General features: G+C 33.6%; 2 protein-coding genes across 4 annotated transcripts; one reads left to right on the top strand and one right to left on the bottom strand.

Moving 5' to 3' along the window:
* Positions 1–5,394: 5,394 nt before the first annotated feature.
* On the bottom strand, positions 5,395–5,996 carry LOC140007722 (uncharacterized). The gene has a single exon (XM_072050831.1). It carries the CDS (start codon positions 5,916–5,918, stop codon positions 5,574–5,576), a length of 345 nt encoding a protein of 114 aa, XP_071906932.1. The 5' UTR covers positions 5,919–5,996; the 3' UTR covers positions 5,395–5,573.
* A 1,884-nt stretch (positions 5,997–7,880) lies between these two features.
* On the top strand, positions 7,881–14,743 carry LOC113719872 (uncharacterized). 3 transcript variants are annotated; one of them, XR_011815092.1, is made up of 6 exons: positions 7,881–8,274; positions 9,496–9,617; positions 10,649–10,740; positions 10,959–11,022; positions 14,308–14,394; positions 14,487–14,521. XR_011815092.1 is itself a non-coding variant. In XM_072050830.1 (5 exons), exons 1-5 carry the CDS (start codon positions 7,928–7,930, stop codon positions 14,589–14,591), a joined length of 753 nt encoding a protein of 250 aa, XP_071906931.1. In that variant the 5' UTR covers positions 7,882–7,927; the 3' UTR covers positions 14,592–14,743. The 3 variants fall into 3 exon arrangements, 1 of the variants encoding a protein (XP_071906931.1); XR_011815091.1 differs by having other exon boundaries at positions 10,941–11,022; XM_072050830.1 differs by lacking the exon at positions 10,959–11,022 and having other exon boundaries at positions 7,882–8,274; positions 14,487–14,743.

Here is a 14,743-nt window from a genome sequence, read left to right as displayed (position 1 = left end):
GTAATTAATTTAAACTAATTTAGTTAGTAGTTACAATGAATTTATAATTTACAATGATTAATAATAAGTAATATTAGTTACAAACTTATAAATTACAATGAATCAATGATTAGTGATAAGTTATATTAGTTACAAACTTATAATTTATTTCAAATCAAAATAAAACTTATTTACTTGATTTGCAACTCACATGCATTCACTTACACAGCTTAGTTATTTTGTCTATACTTAAAGCCTTAAGATTAGTAAATAGATAATATGAATTTTAACTTATTTGATCACTTATACCTACAATCCTTAGTCTATGATTTAAGGAACACATAAAAAGTGATTAATTTAAACTAGAATAAACCTTAGACTGTACAATGATTAGTAATAATTTATGAATTTATAATTTACAACGATTAATAATAAGTAATATTAGTTACAAACTTACAAATTACAATGATTAGTGATAAGTTATGTTAGTTACAAACTTATAATTTATTTCAAATCAAAATTAAACTTATTTACTTACATATGTTATTGTGAAAGTCAATACACTAATACATTGATTTGCAATTCATATACATTCACTTACACTGTTTAGTTGTCTTATCTATACTTAAAACCTTAAGATTAGTGAATATGTAATGTAAATTTAGAGTACACTAATACTTGCAAGTTATAGATTACGCATTCAAATATTCAATAATTCAAACATGAATGATGTATCAAATTACCAATATCTAAATTCTAATTACTAATTATGTTTATTGTTTAATATTTAGTATTATACATATATGTATTAATTATTATCTAATTCTAGTCATGTTAGTATGTTACTCATGTATAAAATAATAACTATTATAGTTATCTTATATTGTAATGTATTACTATGCATTATTGTAGTCATATAACAATTAATAAATACTAAAATAATATAAATATATTGTACATTATTATATATTATTAGTATTATAAGTACATGATATGATGATAATACCATATACTAATTATTATTAATAGCATTTACCTATATAATATAATAAAGTATTAGTAGTATATACTAATACTAAATAACATTTATCTATATATTATATAATTTTATATATCAATTTGGTATTCGAATGCGGTAATGCGGTACCCGATTTCAATTACCGAATTTTGAATTCGAAATCGGTTATTACCAAATTCATAATCTCATTACCTATTTTATACCATATTAGAATTCGGTGAATTCGGTATGCACCGAATTGGTACCGAATTACCAAATACCCGATTTCAAATTACCGAATTGAATTTGAAATCGGTTATGAATTCGATACGAACCGAATCTGCTCACCCCTAGGAATAATCATAGCATTTTGTAATATTAACCTAACCACATTTGGTACCGTTGAGTTTGAAAATTATTGTGTTTGTAAACCTACCAGCACTTAAGGCTGTAAAAAAGTCACACACTTCATTTTGAGGTTAAACTCGAATTTACCAGCATTTACACTCGAGCTCGAGTTCGAACTCATGTTCATGCAATTCGTGTCTAGATGAGCTTAAGTTCAAATTACATACAAGTAAAATATAATTATTTAAGTGAATAAAATATATATCTAACTTTAGTAAATATAGCATTCCAATCGAGTTTGAATCGAAGACTGCCAAACTGCGTGCGACTCAGGCCTGAGTCAAGGAATGACTCTTGTGCAACCGCTAAATTCAGCTGTTATGTACCCCGTAGAATGCAATTTGTAAATTATAACTGCAAACGGTTTCTCAAAAAGCGTATGCACGATAGAATTCGTCTATTAGTGGAAGGATTGATCGTTAATTGGACAAACTTTGCATTTGGCAATCCGTTCCCTGTAAATTACAAAACTGGACCATTGATAAAGCAAATTTTAAGAGTAGGAAGAAAAGCACCCGCAGCTCGGATAAACATTTAGCCTTTAGGATAAAGGCTAGCGGAAGAGAATAGCGACAGACAATAGACATGCTATTGTTAACCAAACCATCACATGCATCTCACCTGAATCAATACCAAACAAGTAACAAGCTTGGCACGCTACAATCTACATACCAAGTTACATGTAACTTCGTTCATGATATTCAACAAATATATATATATATATATATATATATATATATATATATATATATATATATATATATTCCAACTTAAGGAAAAGATAAATAACTCAAAAATTAACTCAAGCTGGTGTTCTGTCAAGTTAAATCGATCTGCCCTTTTAGAAAGGTCAACAGTAAATAAAACAACAAAAGTGCAATCATCAAAGGAATGAAACTAGGCGAACTGGCTAGAAGACAATAACATTTTCCAAATTCCGATCTTTAGTGCAGATTATGTAGAATGAATAGGCAAGAAGATGATCAAAGGATAGATATTAAAGAACCTCTAATTTGACCTTTCATATAACAGGATGCTTAAACTCGAAATGTAAGCAATTGGAAAGCTGCTGATTGGAAAGCTGCTGAACCCAAGCTTTAAATTTCTCTATCACAATAGGAGCATTAATAGTTTCACATATTCATAGATGATCTTTCTCATTCAGTGTTCTTTCATCTGCCTAGCTTTGATCCTTCGTTCCAAATTACACATTGCAAATATACTGTCTTACCAGCCCTAAAAATAATAACCAATCCTACGTCAAACTAGGGAAGGTAAAGGAAGTCTTCTTCTATTGATGCCTGCATAATTCATGAGAAAGTTTTAGAGTAGGAAAGTTCATTCCCTAAAGAGTAGATCCCATTCAATGCAAAAAAAGCAGCTTCAGTAACATGTATATGAGGACCCTGGAGATCACCACCTCCACAGAAGCCAAGAAAGGAAAAAATTAAACCAGCTTACTTCAATTACAGCAAAAGAAACCAAACTCAAGCAGTTAGGATCAGCTCCAAAAATCTCCAAAGAAAACATAACATTTTAGCTAAAATTGCATTCCTTCAGTTAGATAAGAAAAATCATGTATAACCATCAAAAAACCATGGATATTGATAAAATACATGTCTGAATCACATATCAACACATTTGAGATTTTAGGCATAAAGTTGGGTGATGGTTGATATGATTCGATTACAAAATCTTAGCGTTATGAGCGTTTATATCCGAGGAGCAAGTAGTCAAAATCCGACATAGCAGGCTTAGAAATAGGTTTAAGGGAGATGAAGGGGAAGCAGACACTCCAGGAATTCCACCTGGATTTCCCTAGAAATAGTTGCCTGAGAGGTTAACTTCATGAAGCAAGCAGAAGGGAAGAACGCAAACCTAAGAATGCATAAATTCATCCATCTCTGATTTACTGAGCTATTTCCACTGGCAGATATATAGATAAAGAGCTAGTCTTGCAGGCTCAGACTTCTAAAGCACCAATGAAGTTTTCAGCTAAGAAAACCAACAACTAAGAAACGTAAAAGCTAAAACATTAAGCAGTCAACTTCAATTCATCAAGCCTAGGAGGCAGCAAACTTGACTTTAAACTTCCACTTTTAACTCCTAAAAAAAAAAATCTCAAGTCTAAACAAAAGAACAATCACACAATGGACAGTATGTACTCTAATAAAAATGACCGGCACCACTGAAACAACAACCAAGTTCACAGATTTGTCATTTTCTAAAATTCTTCAGATGTTCTTATTCTTATGTATGCATTCTGCATCACTTGGGCATAAATGAAATGCAACATTAAGGGCAATTAACATTATCAAGGAAGTGAGTTAGACTGAAAAAGTGAGCCTTTCGACCACTTAGGAATCATAAATTCTTCCCATCAACAGTCCAAGTAAACTTGCTACATGTTAGAAGTAGTTGTTGACACAAAATAGGTGCATTTGCCATGTGAAATGTAGGTTATTCAATTAAACATAACTTTCAATCATCAAATCTGTTGTATAATAGACATGCACATCCAATTCAACCGTAATTTCAAAATTTTATGTTCAAGTTTTCAAAGAATGATTTGTCCATAAGCCTATTTCACTGCAAAATTCATGACATGAGCATTTCATGTCTTTCTTACAACTGATCACCTCTGTGTATCTACATGACAAATTGCACTAGCCAATAGTGCTTTCCAGCTCAATCAGAGATACATTGGCAGAGTAAACAAATCACATTCTATCTTCTTCTAGATCTTTATTTTTCCCGTTCATAATCAGCAAGCACGTTGATAGATAATTATCTAGCTTGGCTAGCACCAGCATTTTGGTGACAAGCTTTGTCCTAAACTTCATTATTAGAGGCGAGTAATCATAAATAATGTCATAAGTAAGACATATAAACTGCCAGAACATTTGAAGGAGCATTCTTTTAGATCTACTCTCTTCTAGAAGGAGCATTCTTTCCTTGCAACAGCTTACTACTGGAAGCAAACAAACATTAGACTATGCACCCAAGCTTTGATCTAAAAAGTGTCCAATGCAAATAAAACACTTAAATGGCAGTACTGAAAGGACAAGCACCCAGTTAACTAGCTATATATAGGGACAAGCTGATTAAACCAACTATATCAACAAACTGGTAAGATACATTTTATCATACACAAAATGAACGAGGAGAAAAACCAAAAAGTGAGATCATACGGATTCTCCAAAGCATCAGTTTCAGAAATTGCATTTAGCTTAATTGACCTAGAACAGTTAGAGGAACCCTGAACCAGAGGGACAGATTCCTTTACGCTAGTATTACTATCTATCCATGATTTCTACTACCAGAGCCTTCTTTCATCTACAACAAGTAATCATCACTCGATTGCAGAGTACATTTTGCAAAGACACTATTTCATGGAACTCTTCTGGAATTAACATTTGCCTCTAAAATCTAAGTTGTGAAAGTAAAGGAAGTCGTCTTCTAATCTGCACATTAGCAAGACAACAGGACATGTCTATCCCATGTTTGTCTGCAAAATCTTAAGGTAAGATAATTGATATTCTAAAAATGAAATCTGAATCAACAAAACACAATCAACTCCAGTAATCATGTGAATAAGAGTCCTAAAATCACTTCTCTCAGCAGCAAAGAAAACAAATGAAAAGCAAGTTACTATTTTCCTCCAATTACAGAAAAAGAAAACAAAACTCAGACATTTTCGCCCAGAAACATTCGAGTCTCGTCACCAAACAATCAGTAATCAATTAATCAACCGAAATCAGCCATTTCGCCCAAAAAAAACATTCAAGTCTCATCACCAAACAATCAGTAATCAATTAATCAACCGAAAATGACTCCTGGAATATATCCAAAATAAAAAAAAAAAAAACTCCAAAGATCACTCAACGTAGTCAGTATAATCCAATTCAATAACTCACAAGCAAGCAAATTTTGTACATGGACAATCAAAATTAAGGTCATCCAAACAAAATCCCGAAATTCGGATCGCAAAAAAATAAAAAATCCCAAGATTAAAAAGCAAAAAAAATTAGAAAATCTTCGTTCAGATTCCAAAAGTATCTCTTATATTACAACTATTCACCGTACAAAACAACTTTTCTAATAGGATCATCATTCCTTGACAAAACCACTACAACAAATTTGCCACTTAAAATATTCCTTCGAGTAGATTCTCAATTCACAATCCAAATCAATCACAGCCCTTGCCATGGGTATGATGATCACAATCATGAACATGATTACCATTTTCATCATCGCTGTCGTCTTCATCGAAGGACTTTTCCTTGTGAAAAATACAGCATTTTTTCGAGCTTTTCTTGTTGAGAAATTCGTTGTCGACGGTGCCTTCTTTCCACGTCACCTTCTTCTTCTTCGGCTTCAATCTCAAAACCAGAGTTTCCTCACGCTGTTGCTGCAATGGCAACGGCGATGGCGACCGTGATGATGACGATGATGGGGTTTCTTGGGTTAGGGTTTGGGTTAGGGATTCAAAAGAAGCTGATGGGCCTAATTGGTGCCTTGTTGCTCTCGCCATTGTTGTTTACTGTGTGTGGTGCGTGTAAAATTAGACGAATACGGGAGGATTTTATAATAGGCTTTGGGTTTTGCAATTTGAATCCATTGTGATTTGCTTTTTCTTGGAAATTGCGTGTCCCGTTCTTTCGAGAATTACATTTGTACCCTAAAAGTTTGACTCCTTGGTCTAAGGGAATCTAGTCAAAGTACCACATATACATACATTCTTTTTTCTTTGTTTTATTTTTTAGCCAAAAAAAAAAAAAAAAAAAAAAAATTGTAGGTAGAACTTCCAATTTAATAGAATTGTTTTGGAATTTGACATTTTATATCTTTTATGATGTTTTTCTTTTTTGCATTGTATATGCATCTTTTAAAAACATTAATTATTAATACAAAACCTTATAATCTACACCAATGTAACGATCTTATGATAGATAGAAATAATAAATATTAACTTTACTTTTACCTTAAATTTAAATTAGACTAACACTTGGTCAATATGACTTATGATTAATTGCTAAAATGGTGTAACTCTGACTAGATTGTTGTTAATGTTCTCGCAACCTATTTTTCCATCAATTTACATGAAAATGTTCGAAGGAAGATCTTTTTATCCTTTTTAAAAAAAAAAATTCAAATAAGAGATGTCGAATTTAGGACCTCTTACTCACAATCTCTCCTCCTCTGCAACCAAATCCATCTCTCCTCCCTAGCTTTTTGCTCATTGATAAGATACTTTTCACTTTTGCTTCTTAGTAGGGGGCAAAATAATGAAATTACTAATTTTTCAATTTTGCAGAAACGTTTGCACATTTATACACACAGCATACTAAGGCATATTTCCAATTGTGTGCTTCCACACCGGTTTTGGAGAAATTTTATTTATTTTATCAGGGTTTGTGGAAATAAAAGGATGTGTAAGAGAACAAGCAACGAGAAGTGATTTGTGTTTTGTTACATGTTTCTTGAATTCCAAGTTCTACGTGCATACTATTCCTTGAATGCCAGTCATTAAATTGATTAATTAATGTGTTCCCAAGTCTCCTTGTGTTCTTCTAGATTTGTGGAAAATTCAACTTGTGGGTCAATGAACATCCTCACAATCATGCTTAAGAGGTACTTATGCCTAGAAGCATTGATTAACTTAAGGTAAATGTTCTGGGATTAATCTTTTCTATATTAATAATGTAAATGCTAAGTAGTGTATGTCATTGTATCTGTAAATCTTGACATCTAAAATCAAATTAAAATTAATTATTATGCATCCAGACAAACATCCCATACACGTGGGGGAAATTTAAAAAAAAAAATTAACTTTTACTTCCAAATTATAGGAACAAACTAAAATACGTCGTTTACTGGCATTATTTTATTAAATTTGCAATCTAATATTCTCAACCTTCACCTTTATAAGTAATCAAGTGGTTTATTTGTGAAGAGCGGATGAATTGTAAGTAAGAGGTCTTAAATTCAAAATCTTTCATTTATAAAAAATGAAAATAAAAAAAGTGATTTATTTGTAGTACATTATATTAAGTAGCTTAAATGAAGAAAGTAAAAGGAGAAAATAAGAGCGAAATCCAAGTTACAGAATAATCTTCTGGATGCAAATTTGGTCATTCAAAATTAACACAAATTTCACTCGTGCTTTGTAATTTATACCCACCATATAAATGTAACTTATATAAATGCTGTACAAACCTTGAATGTTATTCCCTTTTTTTGTTTGCAAAAAGAAGCAAAAGAAAACTACTTGTTCTATTCTTTTTTTTTTCTCTAATTTTTGTTGTCAATTTGGTAACCTTTTTTGCAATTTTCAGTAAATTTCTTAGAAAAATACAAATATATTAGTTTTTTTTTTTTTTTGCTTCTTAGGGATAAAAAGCGTTTTTTTTCTTTTTAAAAAATTTCTTGCCTTTTTTTTTTTCCAGATAAGTGCATACCAAACAAAGCAAAAAAGTCTATAAATAGCCTAAACATAAATATTTCCCTCAGAGCCCCAAAATAAGTCAGAGATCAAAAGAAATGAGTTTTCTTGCAGGAAGATTAGCGAGCACAGAGGGTGCCTATTTCTTGCAAGAATCCAAACAAGCTGTGACCAAAATCATAGAGAAAACCAAGCCAAAACTTCCTTCAAATTCCATCCAAAATGAACCATCATCATCAGCTGATGTTCTTCCTGAGGTTTTGAAGCATTCTTTGCCTCCGAAGATCTTTCAATCTTCATCAACACCAAATTCATCATCTTTTTCGTCACCGTCCAAATGGGTTCTTCAAACTGACCCCAAAAGACCCACTTCTGCATCTTCTGATGCTATTAATCCTCTCAGGGCCTATGTTTCTCTTCCCCAAGTCACTTTTGGTCCCAAACGGTATAATGTCTGTCAAAATTTTCAATAGTTCTTGTGGTTTTATCGATAATTTGGAACCTTTGTTGGCTCTGTATGTGTTGTTTCTATTTGAATCAATCTGGAAGCTTTTTTAATTAGTGTTTCAATTTGCAGATAACTGGGGGACGAAAAAAGAGAAAAATTTATTGGTCAAGATATTGTGTTTACTGGGCATATTGAGTATTTTCACGACTGAATTGGAGTATTAGTCATGGTTATTGATGGTTATGATGATATAATGTTGCTAATCAGTTTGGAAGTTGAGTAGCTTGGTTTGGTTCGCATTTAGTGATCAAGTAGCAGGAAGGGAAAAGCCTGTTTGATTGAGGTTTCTGTTCTGTTCTTTTGATGTATCTGATGAGTTTGACGTAATAAGGTTTCTGTTCTGTGCTTAGTCTGATGAGTTTGAGGTACTGAGGCTTTGGTCTGTGAGGCCCTGTCCCGTTATTTTAGGGATGCATTTTGAAGTTAAATAGAATAGTTGGCTCAGTTGAATTCAGCGATCTCTGCTATGTTACTAACTGACAAATCTTCTAATTGTAGCACGCTTATCTTGTATTTACTGCCACCATAGTGTTTCTTTGTTTTCATGTCTGGATAGTATTTATTAGTTTTACCGAGTGTACTGCAGGCCTTTCAAAGAGAAATATGTGTGGTGAATTTAAGCCACTTATTACTTTTCTGCTTATATGAGTGTCTTCGAGTCAATTTTCCAACTTTGCTTGTACTTTTTTGGTGAACATGTGGTGAATATAACTTATACTATGTACAGAGAAACCGAAAAAATTCATGAAGATAGTTCGCATGTTTCTGTTTTTTCTGTGCATACTACTGCTAAATGCTAATAACTTCAAAAGTATACTGCACAACTGCAGCTAAGAATAGCTATTAGTAAGAGCTTTTATTTGGATCAGTGGAAACAGATATTTGAGAAATGAGAACTACTGTTGATGAATACTGACTCGCTTGACCCAACCATGATCCATGAAGTTGAGAACCATCTACTTATCAAAAAGTTAAAATTTTCAATTTATTAGTCTACTCAACTTAGCTACTTGTATTTTCGGCACAATTTTTTTGAAAAGACAGCTGTGAGTGAAACTTTGAAGTGCATAGAATGACTTATGTACCTTTTCTATCTTATACTGCTTGTTGTTTATGTTGTTTGGAGCATTAAAAGGTTGATCACTGAATGGCATGCAGGTGGCAGTTACCCACTGCAGAGAACGCAGTTTTAGCTTCTACTGCGAATGAGTTACGGCGTGACAAGTACACACCTGTTAATCCTGAGAAGTTGAAGGCTGCTGCTGCAGGGCTATCGCAGGGTAAGACTCACGTTTCTTTGGATGCTTTTAATTATTGAACCTGAAATTAGTTCTAAATAGATTGGAAATGATTTTAGTGCATGTTTTTGTGTTGTATATACTAAAATTTGATTATTGCTACTATCAAGATAATTTAGTCAACATTGATTCTCACATCTAGCTTCTCCACATTGGATTTTGCTTATCATTTATTGCAATTAAACTTTGCATCTGACTTGGTGAAAACATTACAAGGAAAACAAACTTTTATGTTGCTGATGTCAAATCATTATGTTACACCTTGTCATTACAGGTAGCAACTATTTTTTACTCTTCAGGTGATTGAGTACTTGATAGTCCTCCCATATTACAAGACATGAAATTCCACTTCTGTTTGAAATTAACCCTGTATAACATTAGGTGAATTAGCAACAAGAGATGGATATTGCAAGACAGATTTGACAAACTAATGTGGGACAAAAAGTATTTCAGAACAGAGCATCAAGGTGCAAGCGAGATCTAATGCATCTCTTGTGGGCTGTATACTATGTAGGATAATTATTCTGTTGTCAATTAACAATAATTATTTCAGATAGGACTATTACCTGCATACCTAGCAACAGCCTGACCTTGTTTTTTGGCTTTACTCATTGACATGAATGGTTTGTTTTGCTTATCTCAATCAATATTGCCCCATTTGTCTCTGGCCCTTTTTGAAGTGCAAGTCTTGAGGCATGCAACAATATGTGATATTTAGATAGAAAGTTAAACCTAACATATGAATGTAGTTTTGGCTTGTAATAGATTCCTTCATTTGTTCAATTTTCAGCGACCAGATTTCCTCTTGGAAGGAGATGTTCAGTTGAGAAAATGAGTTGCTAATGGCATTACATTTTAGTAACTAGAGTGCCGCATTTATGTGTGTATTTGTTGAATATAACATAATGATATTCTTTTATATGCTTTGTGACTGCTAGAAGTTATGCCTATGAGAATTGCACCTATTTTTCTTGAAACCGAGTAGACTGGTATTTTTGTTCCTCTGACTACAGTTGGAAAAGCATTTATGGCCGCTACTGCTATCGTATTTGGTGGTGCCATCTTGACATTTGAGCTGGCAACCTCTAAGCTTCAGCTGCGCACTGTAAGTACATATTTCTCAAGCCTTTACCTTTGAGAGAAGATAGGTAAATAAGACGCTATTGGTTTGGTCAATTGATCTCTAATGCTTAGCATTTACCATTGACTAAACAATTTTTTTAGAGTATTTTGACTTCTACATGATTCCTCGTGCCTATGTACTACTATATTTAATTTCTGATGTAATTAAGGTTTGAACTGCAGCTCTTATCTTCAATGCAGGATTGCATTTCAATCATAGTTTGGACATGCATGAACAAGCTGGTCGGAAGTAGGAGCTGCTTAGGTCATTGTTACATACATTAAAGACCTACTGAAAGGAGTTCCATATTTTACAAGAGCGAATTTATTTTCATGCCTTGCTTCTCTCCATCCATCCACCCAGCCACCGCCCTTAGTATGACTCTTAGTTTCAGCAAATAAGCAGGTACTTTAAAAGAAATAAATAGGAGAAAGAACCATAATTGGACCTAATCAATTATTTGTTAACAAGATTAGCACAATATGAAACAAAGTTGCAAGCTACACTCAAAAGATGTTGACAAATAAATGATCTTTCGACAGTATCGTTTTTTGAAATATATGCACATACATAAGTTCATGACAGGACACAAATGTACTGTGTCTCATATAAGGATATTTGAACCCTCATTTAGCTCCATTTGGTTTCCTAATGTTTGGAATGTGCCTTAACTGGCCTGAGTCTTGCTCCTAAAGCTAAAGTTAATTCATTTATGAAATCTATTCACCTTAAAAGGTTATCATATAATTGATCCTCCTAATTCATCAGCTTGACACAAAATTTTCTAGTATCTTACAAATCTAATTCCACCTCTTCCGTAACAAGTAGCCTTCAAGATTTCTTTTTGTTGATCATTGTGGTGTATGTATTCTTTCTTACCACAATAACTATGAGCTCCTTGAGTTTGACAGTGATTATGCAGACCTTTATTGAACTTTCTGAAAAAATTACATTGACTTCTGTCAAGCTTTTTTAGTTCCACATTTCTTCATAAAGACTATAGACAGCGTGTTAAAAGTTAAAGGACTGGGTGTTTTATTAAAAGTAAGGTGAAGGTTAGTGTAAGTTTAAAATTCACAAAAGGTCTATTGAGGTTGATGGTACTTGAGGAGTACAGGAAAGCTACTATAAGTTAGCCCTAATGTTTTAAGATATGAAGTAAACTTTGGAAATCTTTATTCTTTTGATGAAAGTGGAAACCTTGAAATATTGATAAAGGCATTTCATTAAAGTTTTGTTGCCCCATTGTTCCTTTTAAACTTCACATTGAACTAAGGGTATTCTGTTAATCAAAATAGCAGAAAAGAAAAAAAAGAAAAATCACTGTCCAGTAGTGCTTTAATTATTTTTAATGTATTTAGTAGTATCATATGCATCTCTGCATTGCTTGAACTACTGTTCTTTAAGCTGGAGGATTTAACTTGGGAATGAATTGCAATAGAGAGGAAGAATGAAATAGTTGAGCATCACCTTGTTACTTTTATTCTTGGTGTTGTGTGTCTAAGCTTGATGCGTTCACATAAACAATGCACAACGATTAAGTAACCAGCAAGCTATTAGTACACCTAAGGATTGCCCTTAAGTAAGTGCTCTGTTACTGCTTCTTTTTGGTTGTGTAACCTGAGATTCTCATGATGCTATATCTTGGCAGTCACATAGTGACAATTTTAAGCTGGTACAAAACTTTTTAATAAACCATAGTATGGAGTACCAAATAGTTCCTTCAGATAACTTGGTTAATTATCTTTGCAGCTTTTTTCATAACATGTACACGTCTCTATTTACTCAGGCACATGCTTATTTATGTTAGGCATGTGTAACAGTATCAGACCTGTTACTTTCAAAAAACATATATGATATTGATATTGGTCATCTTGTGTTTATTGTGGATAGTTAGTTTTCATCAGACATTCTTAATACTGTAAAGATGAATCATTTTTTATCGTGATCTGAAAAGCTGACAAGTAGAAAGTCTTACTTATTAATTGATTAAAATAGGAAAGTACTGAAGGAATGGTTATCATTAAGGTTCATACACTCCAGCACAATGTAATCTTTATGAGACAGTCCAGTAGCAGTCGTAATGAAGTGGTAAATTTGAACTTCTTATATGGTTTCAATTTCTGATCAAGAAATTTTAGAAAGATGCCTACAAGAAAAAGGAAAGAGAGAGAAAATCATCCATAGTTGGAAAATAGGAGGTTAATTATGCCTGCCTTGGCATTTTGGCCCAACAACCATTCTACCCATTGAATTTGAAAACCTACACTCAATTGTTATGACTAAAGGATCTCCAAACCATGTTAAATCATAACTTTTAATGGCCAAGATACCTGCTGTTCAAATTGATATTCCACTGATTACTTCCTAAACTATTATAGATCATCTTAAAAACAAGATACTTCTTTTCTAGCCCATCAAGATACGGATGTTTCAGAGGGTGGCGATATCTCTCTACCTCATCTTCTGAAAGTTCTCCCTGATGGTACCACTGCCCATTTGCTGCCTTCTCGTTCCCATCCACTACCATTCTACCTCCTAGCTGCCATTCTCCTCCCCAAGTGATCATCTTTGGCTCTCAGACTCACTCATTTTGTTCTTCCCACATGCCAGCTGTTTGAAATTTGACCCCTTTCAATGTTGCCTCTCCTCCTTACCATAACCCCATTACTGCTGAACCCCTTCCACAGCTCCAGCTTTGCACACCAGTTGCCCATCGCCCCTCTCCTGCTGTGTCCACCCAAAGCAAAATTGTGTTACAACCTCCCATCTTTGCTTGCTGTTTATTGCTTTTCTTTTCTGTACCTTTCTGTTGATTTTGGTGGTTGGATGCTTGGGTGATGGGGCTATCAACAATGTCATTGGAAGTTAGCAAGGATTTGGGGGTCAAGAAGAAGCAAATTAGGGGCTACTGGTCCTGCTCATTTCTTTGGTTTTACTATATGCATCTTTAGCAAGTAAAATGGGGTATTTAGGACAGTTTGCAGCGTGTCATTTCTTAATAAAACATGGTAACTTTGACCATTAGGACGCCACGTAATTTTTGTTATTTGACCTTAAGTCGGTTCTTTGGTAATTTTTCAAAATTCTGCTGTTGGAAGGCAGTTTGGCCAAAATAGATGGCAATGGAATGTTGTTGATTATTTGATTGTTATTATGATATCTAAGGAGTTTGACGCCAAGTGTTATCTGTAGTGACAGCATTCCATTACAAAGTTTCCAACCTTCATGAATTTGCTGTTTATGATTTTTAGATTTGGTATGACTTAACACATGCTGTTTAGATCAAATATCCCCTTGAATCAACGACGGAATACCTTTTTAAGGATCAAATAATAACATCCTAGTTGATAGATCATAATGGAAACTGAAAAAGATGGGTTGTCAAGGGCATAGTATTCTGGATTGGTGGTTATGGATTAACTTCATTTGCCTCGACAAATTTGCCATCTCTTCCTTTAAGATAAATGGGTAGTGTCATATGGCTCTAATTTCCTATCATGGTTTCTGCTCCTGCTTTCAAGTGACAATGCTGTAATCCTTTGACAGAGTGATGACATTCGAACTAAAGGCCAGAATTTTATACAGCCAAAATTCGAAATGGTCAGGGAGCAATTTTCTCCCATAAGAACTTGGGTATGTTGAGTTATGATATGTATCCTCTAAATCTCTTAAATTGCATGTTAGCTGCTGACTTTGTGCAAGCTCTAATTTTCACCTGATTCCAGGCTGAAGATACCTCAAAGAGATGGCATCTGGAAAAGGATGAAGCATTCAAAGAGAATCCTCTACTGAAGGAGCTTTCTAAAACTTTCAGTTCTAAAGCCAAGTGATTCTTTCTACTTGTCTGTTGTTTAATTATGTGCAGTAGTCCATGCAAGTAGAATTTTGTGATCTGGAATTTTGTTATTGTCATGATCATTTCAGCCTCAATGCCGAGACCCCTGAATCCAATTCTCTTTAATCTAGTCATTGTTCTGCTGTA

The sequence above is a fragment of the Coffea arabica genome, chromosome 5c (assembly GCF_036785885.1).
Source record: "Coffea arabica cultivar ET-39 chromosome 5c, Coffea Arabica ET-39 HiFi, whole genome shotgun sequence".
Lineage (NCBI taxonomy): Eukaryota > Viridiplantae > Streptophyta > Magnoliopsida > Gentianales > Rubiaceae > Coffea > Coffea arabica.
This window is presented reverse-complemented; position numbering and strand designations above follow the sequence as displayed.

Coding starts and splice junctions, on each gene's coding strand:
- LOC113719872 (XM_072050830.1), top strand. CDS start 7,928: ATGAGTTTTCTTGCAGGAAGATTAGCGAGCACAGAGGGTGCCTATTTC. Junction 10,741..14,307: donor CTAAGCTTCAGCTGCGCACT/GTAAGTACATAT, acceptor ATCCTTTGACAG/AGTGATGACATTCGAACTAA. Junction 14,395..14,486: donor TTTCTCCCATAAGAACTTGG/GTATGTTGAGTT, acceptor ACCTGATTCCAG/GCTGAAGATACCTCAAAGAG.
- LOC140007722 (XM_072050831.1), bottom strand. CDS start 5,918: ATGGCGAGAGCAACAAGGCACCAATTAGGCCCATCAGCTTCTTTTGAA.